This window comes from Cherax quadricarinatus, chromosome 74, assembly GCF_038502225.1.
Source record: "Cherax quadricarinatus isolate ZL_2023a chromosome 74, ASM3850222v1, whole genome shotgun sequence".
Lineage (NCBI taxonomy): Eukaryota > Metazoa > Arthropoda > Malacostraca > Decapoda > Parastacidae > Cherax > Cherax quadricarinatus.
Window position 1 is genome coordinate 19197408 of NC_091365.1, and position 24459 is coordinate 19221866.

At 36.4% G+C, this 24459-nt stretch overlaps 1 protein-coding gene across 2 annotated transcripts in view; it reads left to right on the forward strand.

Moving 5' to 3' along the window:
- LOC128700126 (mucin-2-like) overlaps positions 1 to 23056 on the forward strand; it is a 241513-nt gene extending 218457 nt beyond the window's left edge. The window contains exons 6-11 of one of the 2 annotated variants that reach the window (XM_053793078.2): positions 655 to 782; positions 1041 to 1269; positions 9434 to 9561; positions 10309 to 10386; positions 10620 to 10790; positions 19501 to 23056. In XM_053793078.2, coding sequence (XP_053649053.2) covers positions 655 to 782; positions 1041 to 1269; positions 9434 to 9561; positions 10309 to 10386; positions 10620 to 10790; positions 19501 to 19635 — 869 coding nt within the window. In that variant the 3' untranslated portion in view covers positions 19636 to 23056. The remainder of the gene's footprint in view (positions 1 to 654; positions 783 to 1040; positions 1270 to 9433; positions 9562 to 10308; positions 10387 to 10619; positions 10791 to 19500) is intronic. The other variant, XM_070100813.1, reaches the window with a different exon arrangement.
- Positions 23057 to 24459: the final 1403 nt, after the last annotated feature.

The window sequence follows — 24459 nt, forward strand, 5'->3', positions numbered from 1 at the left end:
CCACTAGCATGCATGTGCATTTTGGGCACAGAATCTCCTCTGTCTGAATTTTTTTCCCTTTGTTAGTTTAGCTGTTTTACTGCTTCACTTATTTATGACTTTTTCTTCACCCGATAAACATTAAAATTTTGTACACACAGTAGAACCCCCATATCCACAACTCAGTATCTGCGGTTTCAATTATCCACGGTTTACTGTGGCCCAAAAATACCTTTTAATTTTGCATAATAATGGCCCCAGAGCACGAAAGTGTTAATTCTCCACTTATTGTGCATAATTTATCAATTAAACATCATAATAGGTATGTATAGGACTTATATACAGGGTTTGCTACTATCCACAGTTTCGGTATCCATGGCAGGTCTTGGGAACATATCCTCCGTGGATACAGGGGTGCTACTGTATATTATCAATTGCAATTAAGGATATCTCAAAATATTTGTTTCTGTCTCTCGAGTCTCTGCCTTGTTTTGAACATCTCACTGTCATATTTCATACATGACAAATCTATCTGTGTGTTACTGATAAGTTGCCAGAAGTTTATCTTTTGAAAATTAGTTCATTGTACTGTATTTACAGTTTATGTAATTTATAAGCTCAGGGTATAATTTTTGGTTAGAAAAGCTAAATAACAAATTGCTATTTCTGAAACAGGTGTGTGTGGAGCAAAGTGCCGCCTGGCTGCTACACTGAAGATTGTTGATGGTACTGAGTGGCGCCCTGAGCTGGCCAACAGAGATACACTGGAGTGGCAAGAACTAGCTAACACAATTGAAATTGAGGTATAGTATTATTATAGATATTGCTTATTAGTGGAATTTTGTTCAGTTCAAGTCAACTGCCAGTTATATTGAAAAATTTGCAGATATATTCTGATTCTGTTATTACATAGTGATATTCAATTAAAATCAAATAAGGGAGGTCTCACCAATTATTTCTCATTCCATAGATATGTAAGCTGTGCTTTGGCACATGGCAAAGTTTTTGAAGTTCTTACATATGATAAATATCGTTAACAATTTTTTTGTTTTCGTTCTCAGCTGGATTCATTATACCGTCGTAGCTCACTTGCACCTTTGTATGAGAGGGTAGAGATTGATGCTTTCAACCCTGGCTCAGTTCTGGTCGATTACATTCTCCACCTAACAGATATATCAGGCACCCTTGACACAACTGATCTTAAGGAGATAGTCAACCGTGAGATGGACGAGAATGAATCCTTTTACCTTGGCAACTATACACTTGACCCCAAAGGAACTGACTTCATTGGTATGTGCCTACTGCTTTTCAATTTGAATTTGGTTTTCATGTAATATTTTTTCCTTCAGATTTCTTTAATACAGGAAGGCCCTGCTTATACAGCAAGTTAGGTTCTAGGCTTCTGCTGTAAAGTGAAACAATCTTTTTTCACTTTCAGATGCATATAAAAGCCCAATAGGAAGTTTATACTCTCATATATTAAGTGAGCAATAGACCTAGGCCTAAAAACTGCATATACAGTGCACACATTACTAACCTCAGCTCTCACACACTGAGGTCCAGAGTTCGAATCTCCTCCGGTACAGCTGGAAAACATTAGGGACATGTTTCCATATGACACCTGCTATCCCTGTTCACCCATCAGTGTAAAATGGGTACATGGGTGTTAGTCGACTGATGTGGGTCGCATCCTGGGACAAAACTGACCTAATTTGCCTGAAATGCTCAGCATAACATGCGGCTTTCTATATAGTAGTACGTATGTCATTGATGTTAGCTAGGCCTGTATACTTTGTACATGTACTTGTAGAAATAAAGATATTATTATTATTATTATTCTTATTAGCTTACAGTGAGTGAATATAATTATTGTAAAAAGTCTGAATAAATGAAGAATGGGAATAATTGAAAACGGCTTCATTAGCGAAATGCTGTAAAGTGAGGCCTGCCTGTATACAACTTCTTTTCAACCACGGCAAATCAAGCAAAGTACACCTACCATCCGACTTACGACCTGCTCGACTTACGACCACTCGACTTACGACCGTGTTTTTTATGCAAAATTTCTGGGAAATAAACCACTATTTGTGTTGTACACAGTGTTTATCCTAAACCTTACATTATAAAATACAGTACTAACAATATAAAAAGTAAAGTAAAACATGAAATACCAAAATAAAACAATAAAATAAAGTCATTACAAAAATGTTTTGTTGATATTCAGTAGTAAAGTTCGACTTACGACCATTTCGACTTACGACCAGTTTCTCGGAGCCAAACTCGGTCGTAAGTCGGATGGTAGGTGTATGTAAACAGTAGTCTATAATTTTAATCTGTGTAATTCTAAAATTATCTGCAAACTCTTCTTGTGTTCAGGCTTTGTGAATCACTCTTGGCTTAGCAACCTATTTGTAAATATTTTATTACACCATTAATGGGCCACAGTATATCTTTTTAGTCCAACTAATCTTCTGTTTGTCTTCACACTTACACTGCTTTATTGTTTGCTACCTGCTATGCAAGCTTTAAATAAAAGTAATGTTACATTATGCTCTGCATAACAACAAAATGCCATCCATCTCTGTACCAATGTTGTATCATGATGAATTATTATTATTATTATTATTATTATTATTACTATTTTTTATTAACACATCAGCCGTTTCCCACCAAGGCAGGGTGGCCCGAAAAAGAAAAACTCTCATCATCATTCACTCCATCACTGTCTTGCCAGAGGCATGCTGACACTAGAGTGCCGGCACTGTACTTCCCATGTCCAGGAATCAAGTCCAGCCTGCCGGTTTCTCTGAATCCCTTCATAAATGTTACCTTGCTTACATTATTATGTTATTATTATTAATATCTGCCTGATTCAGTACTGGACAGACCTTACAATAACATAAGAAAAATATATTATTTTGTGATCATTCTATGTACTCCTCTAAGTTAAGAGAATGGTAAGATAAGATAAGATTTCGTTCGGATTTTTAACCCCGGAGGGTTAGCCACCCAGGATAACCCAAGAAAGTCAGTGCGTCATCGAGGACTGTCTAACTTATTTCCATTGGGGTCCTTAATCTTGTCCCCCAGGATGCGACCCACACCAGTCGACTAACACCCAGGTACCTATTTGCTGCTAGGTGAACAGGACAACAGGTGTAAGGAAACGTGTCGAAATGTTTCCACCCGCCGGGAATCGAACCCGGGCCCTCCGTGTGTGAAGCGGGAGCTTTAGCCACCAGGCCACCCACGTGATAGACATACTTATTACATGATTTATAGGATGTGCATATAATGAAAAGCTTGTCCAATATACAAGGCCACAACTAGGATTAGAGGACAGGTGACAAAGATGAGGCCAGGGAATGCAATCACTTTTGCACATGTTTGTTGAATTGAACTTTATTATTATGTCATTTTTCCTTTAGTTAGGCTTGCATTGGTAGTAAATGAATGTAAGATATATTTATAGGATATTTAGCATTTGCAGAACAACTGATTAAAAAATATGATTATTTCAAACTTTAGCATAGTGTTAATCAGTATTGAAAATTACTATTCAAGCATACATACTTATGCATATAAAATAAGCTTCACTTAAAAGAAAACTATGGTATAAGAAAAAATATTTCATTTTGGCTACATGCTGGTATTTTTATATCATATATCAATATGGTTTAAATGACTGAACTAATACAAACTAGTGAAGTAGAAATGATTTAGGTACATTTCAGGACTGAAAGTAGCTTGAAACATAGCTCAAAGTAGTAGAATTGTTAAATGTTTGGTGGCTTTTCAGACAAAGGGTAGGGGCTCATTTATACCTTTTGGTTTGTTTTATAGGTTTTTGATAGATCTGCTTCAGTTACTGGTATGGCCTAAACCATCCTGACCTCATGCGATATGTGTAAACAGCATTTCTTCATTATCGAATGCATCTAAAATTCCTGGTAACATGTTTACACTAGATATTATGTATTATCTTTATTATGCATCCCATACCCATTCCATGGGCAGTAGTCAAAAGATTACAGAGGTACATAATGGGTCCAGAGACTGGGCCACAAAGTTTTGTTAGCTGAACAAGTTACAATAATAATGAACTATTTACATGTTTGTATCCGGTCACAATTATAATGAGTTATTTATGCAGACATTATTTTGGTCTCACTCATGCACTTACCTACTTACCTACCTGGAGATGTGACTAGTGGGCAGAGTAAATGTTGCTTTAGTGACTGGAATGCTTACTATATTCTGAATTCTGTTTTAAAATTGGATTTTTTTTAATTTTGTGTAAAATTGGCCAAATTACTGACTTTTGGGCAATTTATAAAATATTTTGAGAGCTGAATGAGCACTTTCTTCCACTCAGTCGATAGAATGGCAGGCATGCTAACAAAATAGCAAGAAATTTTGTTGAATTGAGCAATGGAATTCATTTAAAACAAGACTCAAATTAAACAAAATTGACAATTTGTAATTTGTACCCAGATAGCTAACTTTGCATCCATGTAATTCCATAAATTAGCCGTCAATTTTGGCATTTTTTGTGTCATTACCTTTAGAAAAACATTTAATACTGTTTCAGAAGAAAAATTGTGAAAAAATATGAAAAATCACGATACAGTCCACACTTTTAATTTCAGGAGTTGAAACAGTGAAATGGTTAGAGTCTAGGAGTGCTATGAAAAAAAAATCAAAATTCAAAATTTTTTTCTTTGTGTAGTATATAAATTGTAGTATACATGTAATAAAGTACTCTTAAGCAAAAAGAAAGCCACTAGCATGCATGAGCATTTCGGGCAGACTTATAAAGCAAGCATGTGTAAGCGTATTTGATAGGAGTGAATGGAGACAAATGGTTTTTAATACTTGACATGTTGTTGGAGTGTGAGCCAAGTAACATTTATGAAGGGATTCAGGGAAACCAGCAGGCCGGACTTGAGTCCTGGAGATGGGAAGTACAGTGCCAACACTCTGAAAGGGGGGGGGGGTTGATAATGTTGCAGTTTTATAACTGTAGTGTAAATCACCCCTCTGGCAAGACAGTGAGGGAGTGAATGATGATTAAAGTTTTTCTTTTTAGGGCCACCCTGCCTTGGTGGGAATCGGCCGATGTGTTAATAAAAAAAAATAATCCTAACGCTTATAGACTATATAAAACTAGACATAGGTTATGGAGCAGTAAATATGAGGTATCCATAATGTTTACGCAGGGATCTAACATTGAAATTAAATACATTGGAACCTCTACTACGAGTTTAATCCATTCCGTGACCTTGCTCGTATCTTGATTTGCTTGTATGCTGAGGCAGTCTTCCTTATTTAAATTAATTGAAATGCAATTAATCAAATTCAAATTCAAAGTTTATTCTCTATAAGCATTACAATGCTGAGTTTACAGAAATTTGGTTATTGTGTGGTTTACATGTAGTAAAATTGTGATTACAGAGTGTACCACTAGAACGCTTAGCATGGCTAGGCATTTCGGGCAGATCCATTCCGGCTCTCAGGAGGCATGAAAAAATACTTCAGTATTTCACTAACATCAACTCTACGGCTTATTTATCTATCACAATTCATCTAATGTGACATAATAAACAATATAAATACATACTGTAACATAGAAACCTGATATGTATATAATAATATAATACATAATATCTTTATTTACTACAAGTACATGTACAAGGTATACAGGCATAGCTGGCATCAATGACATACGTACTACTATATAGAAAGCCACTAGTTATGCAGAGCATTTCGGGCAAATTAGGTCAGTTTTGTCCCAGGATGCAACTCACACCAGTCAACTAACTCCAAGGTACCCATTTTACTGAAGGGTGAACACGGACAACCGGTGTAAAGAAAGACTTCGATGTTTCTACTCTGGCTGGGAATCGAACCCAGACCCTCGCTGTGTGAAGCGAGAGCTTTTAACCACCAGGCCACTAGAGCCTTAGAATGAATAAAATACTATGTCATTATGTGACAAGTGGTGGCGGCCATTCCCTACCTCAAGCAGCCGCCTTGTTGTGGGTGAGCGGGAGAGACCTCCTGCCATCCCCCGACAGCCACCACCATCCCAGCTTTCATGAATAATTTGCGTTCAGTTCCACTTCTCTCCTACAAGCTAGCTGCAGCTTGTGATTGTTTTGATCTTTTAATTACCATATCTGATTAACTCACTTGACTGACTTTACTGACTTGACTGATTGACTTACTGACTAAATGATTTAACTGACTGACTTACTGACTTGACCAACTGACTTACCAACTTAACTGACTGGCTGACCCTGAAACAGTGTCTAGAGCAGCTGATGCCTTACTGTCAGTTGTATAATGTACTGCAGGGTAAAATGGAACAGAAATCCATTACAGAATTTATGCACACTCCAGTACAACCATCGACTTCAGTACAAATACCTCTACCATCCACCTCAGTCCAGTAGGGCCACAGCATAACTCTCCACTCTCTTCACAATCAACAAAAACCAGCACCCACAATTTAAGGTAAGAAATGCTATTATTTCTGGTGCAGTTATAGTCTTAAGAAGTAAAACCTACATAATACAACACGACAATGAACTACAATTATATATTCACTTCTATTTTTGTAAGATCTGGAGGTCTAAAAAAAAGTTGTTTGAGGGGAGAGCTCGCATCCTGAATTCTTGCTCGTATCCAGAAACAAACTTGCATGGTGGGGCACTCGTAAGCTGAGGTTCCACTGTATTGACATATTTTTGGTTTTACCGAGAACAGTTTTTGATTGGGTTGCTGAGTAATGAAGCCATTATGGCCAGAAGAATACTGATTATCACTGTGATAAGACAGGAAATTTAAACCAGGGTCATTCATGAACTTTGAAGTAGGGTATGTATGGGGAAGAAGGATGAGGTAGAATCATCAGCAATTGAGCACTGGTTATATGAGAAACTGATTGAGGAATAATATAAAGTAATTAACTTCTGAAATGATTATAACAAAATCAGTTGTGAAGAGAGACAATGGACAGAAGTACAAAGTTATGATAAATTAACTTTGAATGAAGTATAAAGAAGTAAACTGTAATTATGAAGTAGATTGTTACTTCCTGTTTCTTCACCATCTCTTATAATTGTTCTTCAGTCCAGGTAATACAATTTGATGTAAAACATTAGTTTTCAGGAACATAACCCTCCATTGTTAACTAAGACTATAAACAAACTATTTTCATAAAGTGGAGTAGAGTATATTATGTATACAATTAGGGTGTAACATATATGATATATATAACACTAAATTATGATTACAAGTCTGTGAGAATAAGAATACGTACTGTACATGAATTCAATAACCATGGGCTACGAATGATACTGTTTATCTTAATGTCTATTACCTACAGTTGATTTCAGATGAGTGACTCTTGTATAGTATTATATTATCTTCAAGCAAGGTTTCTGAGCTGCATTGAAATATAAGCTCCCTCTCTTAAATTTCACATTGTGTTCCTCATGGATACAGTGGGTGCATAATCTCTTTAATGCAGTTAAAGTTGGGATGTAATTTTTGAGCATTCAATTAGTTCTATGCATTTATAGCAATTTTGGGTACATATTGTTATGTACTGTATTTCAGTGGCTCATTACTTTGTAATCTGTTCATGATTGTAACCATGTATGGGAGTGTAGATGGTTCATTACCTTTGTAACTTGCCATGATTGTGACCAGATGTACCTGGAGTTCATTACCTTTGTAACTGGTTCAACTATCATAACTTTGGGGTCCAGTCCCTGGACCCATTATGTACCTCTGTAATCTTTTGACTACCACCCACATTATTATTATAATCAAAAAAGAAGCGCTAAGCCACAAGGACTATACAGCAGCTACCACCCACAGGATGGGTATGAGGTGCATAATAAAGGTATTAAACTAACTACTGTATTTCAGATTTTACAAGCAGTTTTTTTAATTGTTAAAACTTATTTGGAGTGCATTTACAGTAATTGTCTGAAAATATAAAAGCTACCTCTACAGTGCTATTTATATGAGGATCTTTAAAAACTTCATGTGTTCTACGTGAACATTAGTGAATTTTAACTTAGTTTTAACTGTTACTCTACTGTATGTATGTGAATGGTTCTAATATTGATAAACATATTCATTATTTCTTCATTATGCTGCTACAGTGACATTGTTTTGTGAGTATTATATGGCTAATATAATTTTTTTCATTTTGGATGTATCAAAATCTTTTGTTTTGGTTTTAGCAATAGAGAATTTTTAAATAATACACGTTTTTTTGGCGTATAAACCTTAATGTTTTTCCAATTTAACATGAATGAAATAGCAAGTTTAACTTCTTGTAAGATGTACATGTATTTTAATGATGGTCACCTACTGTACCCTGAAACTACATAAGTGTTTCCTGTATTTGACAATCCAAGATCATACATTTCACACATTTTTTTTGGCACTTCTATTCATAAAAGTCTAAAGAAACTAACATAAGTGAATAAATTATTCTCAAGTTAAACGGTAGCCTATCCTCTGGAAGACTGTTTTTCATTGGCAGTATTATGCCTATTGTTGTGTCCATAAGGAAGGTGGCTGCTCCACCCATGTAACATTGTTGTTAGTAAGATATACTATAATTACCAACTTCACACTGAAAAAAACACATCTCTCAACTCTATAATATCATATACGTACGTACTTAAACACTACCCTTCATATTGACAACTATGACTAACCTCCTTCCCCTACCCTGAGAGAGGGAAAAGGAGGAAAAGAGAAAGGAGGAGAAAGGGAGGGAAAAAAGGGAGAAAGAGAAAGGGAGGGAGAGAAAGGGGGAGAGAGAGCAGGAGGAATGGGGTAGTGGGTATGCGGTGTGTGAAGTAAGTGTTGAGTGCAACTGTGAGAGGGAGGCTGTGGTGCAACATTCTGTGCCTCACACACTGAACATGTTCAGTATGGAGTAGCTAGATGGCTACCACAGACCAAACCAAATAATGTAATTAACTGTAGTTCTGAACCATTCTCCACAAAACAACTGTTAACTCTCTATACATGCATAACATAAACATAAAGTATTATTTATTGCATTTGGTAAAAAAATGATAAAAAAGGCACTGGGTATTTATGTAAAATAATTTCTTTTTGAATATTTTCAAGGACTGTAACAGAAGATCAGTGGTTGTAATTAACTGATCTCAAAGTGCCAATGTTGTAAGTGTAGAACAATAACTTATACATAAATAAGATCATACCCAAGTAACCTGAAAGTTAGGGCCCTACTTTATAGAAGTCATTTACAGACAAAACCTGCAGAAGAGGAATAAAATTCTTACATTAACTGAAATTAAATGTGCCCCTTTAGCACTCAAGATCCAGTTATTCTCTTCACTCTGCATTTGATATTAATGTATTTCTGCTGAACTTGGTTCTTATAACTTTTTATTTTCAGTGATGCATGAACGAGCTCGCATCCTCCATGAAGAACAAGATGATTACTTGATCCCACAATGGCTCATTGCTGTCATTGTCATTGGACTTGCATCCCTACTTTTCATACTCATATTTGGAATTACTGTGGTGAGTACATATTCCCTCACAGTTTTTTTATAAGCTTTAATATAGTAGCAAAATTTTGAGATATCTTTTGTATATGCAAGAGCCAGTGCAGTCAAATTTACTTGATATAACTGTGACCATGATAAGTTTCAAGGGTTCTGATACCCTCTCAGCTCAATCCTATTGGCTTTGTGTTGTAAGCACTGCCGTTAACTGTGTATCACTTTGTAAAATGAAAGTCATCAGTTGCTTGCCTTAAGTAGATTCTACACAAGGACCGTAAATTTTAATTATACAGAAGTAATATAGAAGCCAGTAATGTATTTTAAAACTCTGATTCATTATCTTCACATTTGCTCTATGGATTTCAATATTGTTGCTTAACTTACATATTAATTTTCACCTAAGCAAAGGAAGGTAATAATGGGTTTTTCTCTCTTATAGTAATGCACGACACATTGCTTTGAAATACTTATATAGTTGTAGATCAGTGTTGTCTTGCACACAATTATGATTTTATTTCTCTGCATGGGATATATAAATTTCTTGTTTTCTTTATTCATACCTGTAACATAATTAGTCAGAACTTCCTCTTTTTTTTTCCAGTTGGCTATGATAGTCCTCTCCAGTGTTCTTAACCTAATATACATCACCATTAAATTAAAACTCCTTGAATGTTGTTCATTATCTCTTGCATGGGACAAAAATTTCACATTCTCCATGCACAAGACTTTAACTTGTGCTCTTCTTTTGCATGTTCTTCGCCAGTATGTGAATCGTACGTGTTGCAACGTTATCAAGCCGAAGAACGTTCCACTGACTGAGGAGATGCTCAACGACTGTCCTGTGGGTTTTATTATCAAATAATCTTTCTGTGTTGCTTGCTTTATTTTACTCTATTCTAATTTCATCCAAACCTTTCTTTTTCTCTTAAATACTAGTTCAATTATCTTCTACATCTTACCTGTACATTAACTATTGGCATCTCTTTAAAAATATAATTTATCTTCTACACTTAGCTTTCATACATGCACCATGTTTGCACTTTATAAGATTGTAATTTCATCATAATGTTTCAGCTGGTGAATCGTGCTCGTGTCAAGAAGCGTCATGATGTTCCTCTTACTGCAGAAATGCTCAATGAGCTAAATAAGGCTCACTTGGCTGGTGTTGACAATTATGCCATGGATGGACTGTATGACATGGATGCTATATGGAATGAGAAAGTCATTGACAGAAGAGCAATGAAGGTATGACCTGATTTATATTTTAAACAATAAAATAAGTTGGATAAAAATATTGACTTCCACTGACCATTGATATTCTTCAAAAATTTACATAAAAACTGCCTGTTTAATTTAAGTGGCCTTTTCTCTTCTCAAATAATGTAACTCTATATTTTATACATGCATTACTTTACTAATTACTATTCTAGCAAGACTGAGAATGAAAGCTCACTCTTTAACCCTTTGACTTGTTCGGCCGTATACATATGTCTTATAAGCCAATGTTTCGGATGTATATATACTCAAAAATTCTAGCGGCTTCAAATCAAGCGGGAGAAAGCTGGTAGGCCCACATGTGAAAGAATGGGTCTGTGTGGTCAGTATGTGCTGTATAAAAAGATCCTGCAGCTGCAGTGCATGAGAAAAAAAAAACTGTTTTTGGATTAAAATGGTGACTTTGAGGTGAATTTTCATATAGTATTATGGTTGTATTCTCATTTTCTTGGTCTCATTTGATAGAATGGAAAACATATTACAGAAGTAGAGATGATTATGAATAGTTTCCTGATGAAAACGACCTTGAAATTCAGCTCAAAGTAGCGGAAATGTTGAAAACTAAACAAATCATGTCATGTGTCCAATACATGTCAAATGGTGAGTCTGATATCTTTCACAAGTGCACTGATATTATTTATACCATTTTAATGCATTAGTCTGCATAAGGGGATGTAAATAGCTTGCTGAAAATTTCCAGCCAAGACAGGACTCGCAGCAATGGTTTCAAGTTGGAAAAGTTCAGATTCAGGAAGGATATAGGAAAGCACTGGTTTGGTAATAGAGTTGTGGATGAGTGGAACAAACTCCCGAGTACAGTTATTGAGGCTAAAACGTTGTGTAGTTTTAAAAATAGGTTAGATAAATACATGAGTGTGTGAGAGTGGGTGAGAGTTGGACCCGACTAGCTTGTGCTGCTGGGTCTGGTGACGTGCTCCTTCCTTGAGTGGAGGTGACCAGACTGGGTGGGTCATTGGGCTAATCCAGGGAGTGGGGGTGACATGGACCTGCTCCACATGGGTCAGTAGACCTGTTGCAGTGTTCCTTCTTTCTTATGTTCTTATAACAGTACATCTTCTATTTTTTGTGTGTGAATAAAATATCAAAACAGAAAGCAAGAGTAATACAAGAGGGGCCTGGAGACATGACTAATGATCAGAGAAAATGTTATTTTAGTGCCAGGAATGTCTGCATTGTTTATTCTGGACTCTATTTTGAAATTGGCATCTTATTTAATTTGCGTGAAATTGGCCAAATTGCCAATGTCTGACCACTTTAACCCTTTCAGGGTTTTGGCCATACTAGTACGGCTTACGCACCAGGGTCCATGACGTACTAGTACTCATAAATTCTAGCGCCTTCAAATCTAGTGAGAGAAAGCTGGTAGGCCTACATATGAAAGAATGCATCTATGTGGTCAGTGTGCGCAGTATAAAAAAAATCCTGCAGCACACAGTGCGTAATGAGAAAAAAAAACTTCGACCGTGTTTTTGGATTAAAACAGAGACTTTGCACTGTATTTTCGTATGGTATTTATTGTTGTATTCTAGTTTTCCTGGTCTCATTGTATAGAATGGAAGACATATTACAGAAATTGGGATGATTTTGACTGGTTTTACAATGAAAAGTACTTGAAATTGAGCTCAAAGTAGCAGAAATGTTTGATTTTTACCAAAGTTCAAAAGTAAACAAATCATGCTAAGCGTCCAATACACGTCAACCGGTGAGTCTAATATTCTTTCGCAAGTGCGCCGACATTATTTATACCATTTCTACACTAATGCAATAGTCTTCGTAACAGTAAATCTTCTATTTTTTGTAAAAATAAAAATTCAAAGTGGAAAGCAAAAGAAATGTAAGAGGGGCCTAGGGACGTGACTAATGAACAGAGGAAATGTTATTTTAGTGCCAGGAATGTCTTTCTTGTTTATTCTGGACCCTATTTGGAAATTGGCATATTTTGAAATTTGTGTGAAATTGGCTAAATTGCTAAATTCTGACCACTGTATTGGATAGTTGAAATCGGTAAATTGGTGGTTTCTTGTACTCATTCGATAGAAAAAATGGAGTTCTAGCGAAATAGTTATGATCTTTGTCGACTAGTACATTGGAATTGGCCAAAAATAGGGCTCAAAGTGGGCAAAATCGCTGATGCGTAAACATCGTCGAGACCACTAACTTCGCAAAAGCATAATTCCCTAAGTTTTCCATCAAATTTCATACTTTTGGCGTCATTATGATCAGGAAAAGATTCTCTATCTTTTCATAAGAAAAAATAATTTTTTTTTTTCTGATATTTGGGGGACCCTGAGAACAAGTCTCTGAGAGGGCCTGTGGACATTGAAAGGCTTAATGGGTAGTTGAAATCGGTAATTGGGTGGTTTCTTGTATTCATTTGATAGAACAAATGGAGTTCTGAAGAAATAGCCGAGTTTGGTTGACTGGAAACAATGAAATTGGCCGAAAATAGGGCTCAAAGTCGGCAAAATCGCTAATGCGTATACATTGCCGAGATCGCTAACTTTGTGAGAGCGTAATTCTTTAAGTTTTCCATCAAATTTCGTACTTTTGGTGTCATTAGCATCAGAAAAGATTCTCTATCATTTCATAAGGAAAATAATTTTTTTTTTTCAAATATTTTGCAACATAGAACGACAGTTTCAGAAATGGGCTTGTGACAGTCAAAGGGTTAAATGCCAGTCTAGGGAAATAATAAAGTAAAGAAATATAAATACTTTCTATCATTTATTAACAAAGACAATAGCATACAGTCTACATGAGAACCACTAGCATACAGTGTTCCATGAAAGCCAATTATGATTGACATGAAGGGTGAGTCTTAAGGTGACAGCACCAAGTTAATCCCCAGTATCCAGGCAGGTAAAATAATGTGGGTGATCACAAGGTAGAACATATCTTGCATAAGCAAGAGTACATAAACATGAGTACATTAACTCTCATAACAAAATATATCCTGTTCCTCTAAGCTAAGGTAATAGTTATAAAAGTATTAGTTTCACACAGGAATAAAGGTGCACATCTCGCTTTACACAAACTACAGTCCACACAAGTCAATGAGCGCAGACAACCCTCACCCAGACCTGAGACCCAGACATAACAGCATGTAGACCCAACCAGCAAACAGAAACTAAGTCCACACAGTCAATTGGTTTATGTATACATGCGCCTGTATTTTATGGATAGACCAAGCAGTAGCTCAACATCCTTCATAGTCAAGGAGCTAAGGATGCCTGAAGATATATTGTAGACACAACCAATGCTCAGAAAGTGTCCACATGAGACAGTGTGCAGACTCAACATGTCAGAGAATAAATCCAACACAAGATAAATTAACTATTGAGTGTTCACATGTGTTTCTTTAATGGAAATAAGGGCACAACTCAGTATCCAACTAGTCTGGTGACAGAAGGCTGACTGAATCTCTGAGTGTGGTAGAAGGAGACTGTCCTGGTAGGTCAACCAGGCAAGGCCTCTTCCACTCTATGTTAAGCAGTCATATAAATAAAATGTGGCGGTCAAGAAATGCAGATATAATTTTTTTTTTTTTAATTTTTGTGGTGGTCAAGAACTGTAGATAAAAAAAAATATATTTGCTTTTTGGGCAGTGTTAGAGTGAGATAATCTGTGGGTGATGGTGTGGTGGTTGAGGAAGCATCTCCACTTACATTGCCTCCCTCCTGCTGCCTATGTATTGAACATGTCAACATGAGGGGCAAAACAGTGGGAGTTCGCTGCTCTCTTTAACCAACACTTCTCTCTCCTACCCACCAGCTCTCCTTTCCCTTTGTTGCTTATTGCAAATGAAGTAGTTTATTTCATGTTGTTCGAGCTGGGTGCTGCAAAGCTAATGCCACTATTTAATTTTTAACATTTAATGATTTCGTTAATATATGTGTGTATGTGGCTAAATATATTAGATTATCCAAAATTCTATCCCTCCTTATTCCCTATTTCTCCTCTATCTCCTCCTGTATATACTTTCTGTTGTCCTCGCTCTGGGATGATGGAGATATCTTAATATAAATTTCACCACTCCTATGTATGGCCAAAGCCATCCTAAGAGATGGTAATTCCTAAGTAATAGTAACTCCATTTCTGTTGAAACAAAACTTTAAGCTTCCATAACTAATGAACTTCTAAACTTTGACAATATCCTTATTGCCCTACTGAAGTCTCCCAGCTCAGGCTGACAGGTTTTATCACTATATATATGACCCATCTTGCATGATGGAATATAACAGGGAGACAACTTTTGTTCCCACTGTGTGACTATTATGCAGATTAGGGTAGAAACAACACACTGTTGATGTATCCAGTTTGCTAAACAAAAAATCTCTGCCTCTGAGACAGTCCAGGTGGTACCTGTCCTTACACATCTGTATACTGTAATGTAGCTCTGTTCTGTTTAATTAACAAATAAATACTAATTAAGCAATGTTTAATTGTAAGTGAAGAAGACAGTACTAAATGTAAAATACTGAAGAAGAAAGCATTTCAGATTACAACATGGGTATATGTTGAGAAATGGTTTACCAGCTAAGGTTAAAGATTAAATATAAGGGGAACCTAGCTTGGTAAGACAGCTCATCGCCTGCACAGCCGCCCCTGCAGGCGAGGTCTTGAGAAGCTGTCGTATCCACTTCGCAACAGGGGGTGTTATGTCAGCATATATCAGACACTGATTGCTGACAACACTTACTTGTGTGGACTCAAAGGTCCACTTATCACCGGGGTTTATGATAAGTGACTAACTCGCAACTTTATACTCAACTGCGCAGTCAATAGTAGTACATCACGAGTTAATACACTTACCTGGGTACATGTATCTGACCCGTAGTTATGCCCAGATATCCGATGTCTTGATTGAAGAATAGTGTTCTTTGAAAAATGTCGCACTACACTCTGTTAGATCGCAACACTCGTTGTTACACTGTTCCTCAATAATTGTTCACACCATAATGTCACTAAAGAAACTGGTCACACTTCTCTAAGTGTTTATTGAGTTTCTTTTGTGCAAAACGCGAGGAAGTGTTCTTTGTTGGTTATCCCGGCACGTCAGTGTCTCTCTCTCTCTCTCTCTCTCTCTCTCTCTCTCTCTCTCTCAGTAGAGTCAAAAGTAATCTGACCTCACAGCATCCTATGCCGCTGCAATGCCCCTAGAACATAAAGGAAAAGCTGACCTAGTACTTTTTGCTTCCTTGCCAAACTCCTCCATGAAGCAAAGCAGAATGCTTGATTCTTGCTGTCTTAAGCATAGACAACAATGTACACTATCTTTACCATGGCAATATAGTGGGAGCAGGATTTTCCTTAATTGTCCTGCTAAGGTAAGAGATGGACTGTCTCTTATTAAACTACACTTTGCAACACTGGACTCTTGCAAGGAGCGGTGGTCGCTTGACCACGTCACATACTCGTATTGCATCTGGGATCAATTACAGTGGAACCTCAAAAATCGAACTGCTCCCAACACAACCAATTATGTAAGTGTATTTTTGTAAGTGCTTTTATAAGTGTATTTTTGAGGGTCTGAAATGGACTAACCTAATTTACATTATTCCTCATGGGAATAAATTCATTTGGTAAAGGCACTCAAACAGCCTTCTGGACCAAAGAAAGTTCGATATTTGAGGTTCCACTGTACTTGCTGTAGCAGTAAACAAGATGTTTGCCCCTTCTGAGAGGGCTGGGCCCCTCAGGGCTGAAAGTGGCTGAAGGAGGCTGATACCCCCTTCCTGGAGAAAATTTCTCCACAGTGTGTGTGTGAAAATAGGTTCTGAGCTCCAATCAATCAATTTAGGAACAATTTTCAGGAAGACATTACTGCCATCTGTGGGGACCTATTGCATCATTGGAAGTGAATAAGTATGAACTAGATTGCTGTGAAGTGTATTAACCTGACACTGGGCATTTTTAAGATTTTGTAAATTAGAAACAGAGAAGGCAAGGCATTTTTATTGGAGAAGCAGGGCTAGAGGAGGTCTCTTCAGCATGAGTAAGTACATAAACTTACACTTAACACTGGCAAATAAGGAAAATAAGGAATATCCGCTAGGAATTTTTATTGACCTAAGAAAAGCATTTGACACAGTAGACCACGGCATCCTACTCCACAAACTTGACCACTATGGTATAAGAGGCCATGCGCTTGCATATTTTAAATCCTACCTTTCTAATAGGTATCAGTATGTCAACATTAAAGACACAGCCTCATCAATACGGCCACTTGATACTGGAGTTCCGCAGGGAAGTGTCCTTGGACCCCTGCTCTTCCTCATTTACATCAATGATCTTCCAAACATATCCCAACACCTGAAACCCATTCTCTTTGCTGACGACACGACTTATGTCATCCCCCACCCTAATCTTGCCACCCTCAACACCATTGTTAACGAGGAGCTGCTCAAAATATCGACTTGGATGACAGCCAATAAACTTACACTTAACACTGGCAAAACCTACTACATTATGTTTGGTTGCAGAGCAGGTGTTGCGCAACTTAACATTAAGATCGACAACACTCTAATTGCCAGACATAATGAGGGCAAATTCCTTGGCCTATACCTCGACAACAACCTAAATTTCAGCACCCATATCCAACACATAACAAAAAAAGTATCCAAAACGGTGGGGATCCTCTCCAAGATACAATACTACGTGCCACAAACTGCCGTTCTCACACTATACCATTCACTTACATATCCATACCTCACCTGTGCTTGGGGGTTCAACTGCAGCAACACACCTAAAGCCAATAATAACCCAACAAAAAGCCGCAGTAAGAATAATCACTAAATCCCATCCCTGGCAACACCCCCCCCCCCCACTCTTCATAGATCTAAACTTACTCCCTGTTCAGAACATCTACACTTACTACTGTGCAATCTATATCTACAGGACCTTAAATTCCAATATTAACCTTGACCTAAAATGCTTTCTTGATAGTTGTGACAGAATCCACAGGCATAACACCAGACACAAACATCTCTATGACATTCCCTGTGTTCGACTAAACCTTTACAAAAATTTAATGTATTTCAAAGGACCTAAAATATGGAACACCCTACCTGCAAACTCTAGAACTGCAGACACATTCATCACTTTCAAAACTACAGTTAGAAAACATCTTATCTCCCTGATACACCCCAACAACTAACTACATGATAACCACCTGGTGGTTCACAATTACACTCACTCACCCACTGACTATAAACCCAGAAATACTAATCTTAATCTTAAAATAATAAATCCTAACTAGTCATAAGTTTGCCTATGATACTCCAATATAGACACTTTGTATTGTGCCAAAATAAAAGCATTCACATTGCTAAACTCACAAATTATAAGGATTTAATGTTAAGAATTAATCTAAGTCTGCCCGAAATGCCTAGCCATGCTAGGTGTCCTAGTGGCCCCCTCTGTAATTAGTATTTTATAAAATGTAAACCCCACAATACCCAAAACCTGTAAACCCCACATTGTAACCCTTTTTTTTTTCTTTTTATTATCACACTGGCCGATTCCCACCAAGGCAGGGTGGCCCGAAAAAGAAAAACTTTCACCATCATTCACTCCATCACTGTCTTGCCAGAAGGGTGCTTTACACTACAGTTTTTAAACTGCAACATTAACACCTCTCCTTCAGAGTGCAGGCACTGTACTTCCCATCTCCAGGACTCAAGTCCGACCTGCCGGTTTCCCTGAATCCCTTCATAAATGTTACTTTGCTCACACTCCAACAGCACGTCAAGTATTAAAAACCATTTGTCTCCATTCACTCCTATCAAACACGCTCACGCATGCCTGCTGGAAGTCCAAGCCCCTCGCACACAAAACCTCCTTTACCCCCTCCCTCCAACCTTTCCTAGGCCGACCCCTACCCCGCCTTCCTTCCACTACAGACTGATACACTCTTGAAGTCATTCTGTTTCGCTCCATTCTCTCTACATGTCCGAACCCTTATAGAGAATAAACTTGAAATACGTTTATTCAGGTATACACAAATACAGTTACATAGATTATTGTACATAGCAGCATATGCGTAGAAAACCTAGGATTACCCAAAAAAGTCAAAGTAACTTATATCCATTGGGGTCCTTTAAGTGCAGGCATAGTATGAAATTAGAAGTACAGCTAAGACTGAAGAATGAGTTGTGTGGAATGGAAAGTTCAAATTCGAAAAACTGTTGATTGCATATGCATTGAAAGAGAAATAAAAACTTAACACACTGTACATGGTAAGAAAAAAAGGAATGTACATGCCACTGTGCAGAGACTAGTGACTGATGGTAATAGAAAGTGTTACAGGGAGGTGGACATGAAAGGCGAGAGAGAGTGAGTCCCATTTAGTTTAAAACTGGATGGAATATATTTGTTATAAGAAATTATTAAAGAATTTGAAAAGACTTCTCATGTGGCTAGGAAATTCATAAGTTGACCTTACTATGGCCTCACTTGACTTCACTTCACCTCTGCTGCTTCCTAACCTCTTCACCTTACTTGACTTTTGGTTTACTCTCTCATTTCTTCTCTAACTTGATAATGGCCCAGGAAGAATTAAAACATCTGAAGATTTATCTTCGATTTGTGGGTTAGGTGTGAGATATTAGATATACTTTAACTGCAATGTTTGTTTATTTTTTGTTTTGTTTTTCTGCAGCCACCTTCGAGCCGAGGGAAAGGATATAATCCCAATTACAATATCAACATTTATGACTCCTGGCGTACTGACTGGTCTGGTCCCTATGGTTCTTCGGCTACATATGCCAAACGCCGTCCAGATACTAACTTCTGACATGAGGATTCTCAAGAGGAAGACATTGAGGACTTCTAGATTGGAGCACCTTCTGGAGCCCTGAGGATGCATGCACCTATCATCTGAGAGTTGCTGGTCAAGCAACACACAACTTACAACCTGGTTGGAGATAACCTTGTACGTGTATTTGGTATTTGTTCCTTAGAGCTATAATGGATGATCTGTTTGAGTCTCAAACTAAAGAGTGACTGCTAGGTATATGTGTATCAATCCTTAGGGTCCAGATCACAGACAACATCTGACAATTTGTATCAGTGTGTGAGGATGTTGACTGATGCCTCCAGTAGGGCTTAAACACACAACCTCTGTGCCTCCATTCAGGAAACATTTTTATACAACTGTTAAGTTTAATAAAGTCTATAATATATGATGACTTGTGGAGAGAGGATGTGAGTCCTACTAAATCTAGCAAGCCTTGATGGATCGTGTTCACTACCTTGACTATGTGATCTACTTTTTTTTGTTCCTACAACCATGATCTACAGTATGGTTATGATAGTGCATTTACAAGTAAATTTGTATCAAAGCACATTCAGAACTATTAAAAAATCAATTTAAGCTTTAATTCTCTTGCATTTTTAAAATTGTTGCTCTGTGCCTACCCAATAATTCAAAGAGTAAGGCATCATCACCATTCAATAAACACTTTTCTGGTACAAATACCAAACATTTTATGACCTGTCCTGCCCTTACCCAGCTCTTAGTAAACACGGTCGTGTCTCCTTTTGAGATTTGGCTTCATTATATCTACACTATTTGATGTGTAACTTTTTAAAACAATGGTTATCTTTCTAGAGTAAATTTTGAGAATTCCCATTTACCAAAAAAGTTAATATTTTATTTTTTTTATAATCTGTGCCCATGTATATAACAGAAATTATAACCAGTACAGTACTCTTCTGTATCATTGTACATTATTATACAATTCTATATAGTTTTATGTAGTAAAATTCTTTATGGAATTTGCAAATCATATGACTCTCAACATTTCTGTATCAATGTGTAAAAACTTCTTCATGACAAATCAAATTTATAAACATGGCCTTCTAAAATATTTTAGAGCAAATAGCAGTTATTTAAATTAATGTGAGGTATTACAATTGTAGATTTTATTAAGTGAGCCTCAAACTTGAATATTTTTCTGAATTGTGTATATACAAACAAATTGTGACATCTCAAAAGTTATGGAACAAGACTGTTTTATTGCATATATTAAATATCTTTTATTTCAATGTGAAATATTGAACTGGAGTTATGATGCCAGAGATAGTTGTAATTTTTTGCATTGCATTAAAAACAATGAAATTTAAAATCTAAAAGAAATGGTTTCAGTTAGCTAACATATTTTCTGAGGAAGAGTAGGAGCATTGTGTCTGTAAGATGGTGGTTAACACTTCAAGACTGGTGCATCACATGCTCAACCTTGACTCCAATAAAACTAGGTGATTGTTGTCATTATTGTAGAGCTGTTAAGCAGGTGCATATATACATTTTTTTTTTTTTATTCTATTAAACATAGAACTTATGTTCTATTAAGTTCACAATATTAGGATATATAAAATGTCTGCCAGGCAGACAGTACTAGATTTTCGTACTTTGTATAGATTACTAATAATATTTATAAATGTATATTTTTATTTTTAGTGGCATTCACTATTCATGTACTGAATGTTTGTGTAAATGTGGCAAATTGTATGATAATTTTAATGAATATTAATTACTCATTACTTAAACAATGAATCTGTGCATATAAGTGGAGTGCCACATTATGCCATGTGTGGCACTTGTGTGGCCCATCTCTTATTGCTCTTCCCTGTAACATAATGCCTCTCTAGTTTGTGATATGGAGAAGTCAAAACTGTAGCATATATCATAAAACTATATTTTATTAAAACTAGGAAGAATATTCCACCTTATATCTAAGAAATGTTTTTGTATAATAAAAATAATGTCAATATTGAAATGTGTTGTTTCCTAACATTAATTGACACAGTACATGAAGTATAATGAGACTAACAGAGCAAAAATTCACAAAAGCTAAGCCTCTAGAATATAAGAGTAATTATCAAAATTCAATGTACAATGTTTAGAAATTTCTCTCAAGAATATATAATGATTTTGTCTCCATATGGACAAGATGTGACATTTCTAGAAAATAAAGTTTTCATTTAAAAGTACTTTTTTCAGTATGGCAGGTCTTTATAGACACTAGCAGCTTTCATTGTCTTCTAAGTTCAAAAGTAAATACTTAAGCTTTTTTTTTCTAAGAGAATGAGAAGTTTGTGATATGTTTTGAAGAAAATAAGTTGTAGGAATACCATTATCAAAGCAGAAAATAATTTATTATACAAGCATCTTACATGGAGGAAAAAAAAAACTTAATTTTTATCAGACTTCTAGCTGCTGGACCTCAGCTGTTTTCAGTTATTTTTAATTTCAATGCTTTGTTAAAATAAATGACACCATGTACTTTCAGAATGTTATGTCTAGTCTGAGTGGATGTGTGAATGCACTGCTGAATCCTGCCAGTCTCGCAGAAATTGGGTATATTCATGCACATTATAATCGGAAAATGTCCTTTTTTAAGCCAATCGCAAACTTATATTTTATTTTACTAGTAATTTATTCTTGTCTGTATATCATTTAAACATACTAAGTTTCAAATTAAAAAAATCTGAACAATAATATGTATGGTACACTGGAGCTGCTGGTATGGCAGTATGATACCATTGCCACTGAGAATTACCATGAAGCTATTGACATAGTGCTGTAAAACCATTGGCATGGTGCTGCAAAGCCATTGGTTTAACATTATGGATGCAGTGTTCATTACCACATCAGTGAGAGTCAGTATTTTTCAGCCTGGCCAGTAACTGGATAGGCAACCACATGGTCACATTTTCTAATGTGTTGAGGGGGGAAAATTAAAATGGGGCTTGATCTAAGTCTCCAACAGAGTAAAATATATTCGTCCCTTTTACTCTTTGGAAACAGTCGACAGCCTTTCCTAAATGCTGGTTAGAACCACTAAACATTAGAGTAAACTGTTACCTGGTATATCAATAATGAAGTATCCAACATTATTTTTTTAGATCTAGAATCAATTAATTGCTGAGGAATGCCTAAATAATTCTCTACAAAAAATATAGTGCAGTACTGTAACCAGTAAAATAAGGATGTCAAATCTTTCATGCATTATGTAATAATATCCCCCCAAAATTATCATCCTGTGTCCTCACTGATGTTTCTTAATAGCCCTTTACAGTGCTGGGTTTTTCTGTGGGACTGACAGTGCTTGTACATTTGTAACATAGCTGGTTTATACATTTTGCACTACCTGTCTATGGTGGGTAGTTTCAAAGGGGCCAAGGTTTCATAATAAAACTGATTGTATGTTAAATATATTTCATTAACCTTGATACATGATGAATTAGATACATATGCAACATCTGGGTATCTTCACTTTGTAGACATTTCACCATCCAATGGCTTTATCAATACAATACTGAAGACTGTATAAATATATATACAGTCTTCAGATTATTTGCATGTATTGTATTGATAAAGCCACTGGATGGCAAAATATGTACAAAGTGAACATACGATGTTGCACGTGCCTAATTCATCAACTTGTTGGTATTCTGTACCATTGATATACATTCTTGATACATATAGAAACTTAGATGACTTGTAGGTTTTCAACTTTATTACAAAAATTTTGCTATGCTCTATTGTTATTGTCATATTTAACCCTTTCAATGTCGAGACCTTTGATCCTGAAGTTGCTGTGTCCAAAAATAAAAAAAAAAAAATCTTGCCAAAATCTTAAGAATATTTTTGGGAGTGTTTAAAAAAAAAAATTGCCATCCGTACTTACCGAGATATAGAGGTGTGAAGTTGACAGAAAGTGAACCGTTTACAACAACATCAGCGACTGCCACTCACTTGGTAATATTATTTTTAATTTACTCTACTTTTTTCTTTTATTTTTTAATATTTTATTTTTTCAAGTAACTTTTGTGGCCTGCGAGACCAATATAATGTGTAATGTATATATATCCACTCGTTGTATGCAACACAATAACCGCACAAACATTATCATTATATTGGTTACAAAATCTATTTACACAAACCAAAAATAAAAAATGTTTTTATTACTATAGTTCTATAATACATATACATATATAGAGTCAATGGACATGTTCCTAGAACTGCTACAGCTTGTGGAAGGTTGTCTGTTGGATGGTTGATGTGGTCAGATTGTGTCCTCAAAACAAAGATTTTGAAGGGTTTGAGGTTGACCCTGACAACCCTATGCCAGTTGTGCAATCTATGGGGTTGGAAGAGTTGGAGGACCACAGTCAAGAGCTAACCACTGAAGAGCTGCAAGACCTTCATCTGCAACAGCAACAGACCACAGCTCTGGAAATTGCTTCAGAGGAGGAGGAAGAGAGATGGAATAAGGTGCCTTCTTCAAAACTTAGGGACATTTGTTCAAAGTGGAATGAGGTGCAAACATTTATGGAGGAACATCACCCTGACAAAGCTGTTGCAAGCCATGTCGGCAACATGTACAATGACAATGTCTTGTCCTATTTGAGGCAAATTTTATAGAAATGCCAGAAACAGAGCTGTCTGCAACAATTTTTTGTGCAACAGGGGTCCAGTGATTCTCAAGCTGTTCCTAGTGGCATTAAAAAGCAAAAAAGGTAAGTAACCCTGGATAAGGACTTGGTACCTGAAGTCTTTATGGAAAGGGATTACCCTTCCAAACAGTAGTTGTACTTCTCCATCCTCTCCCTT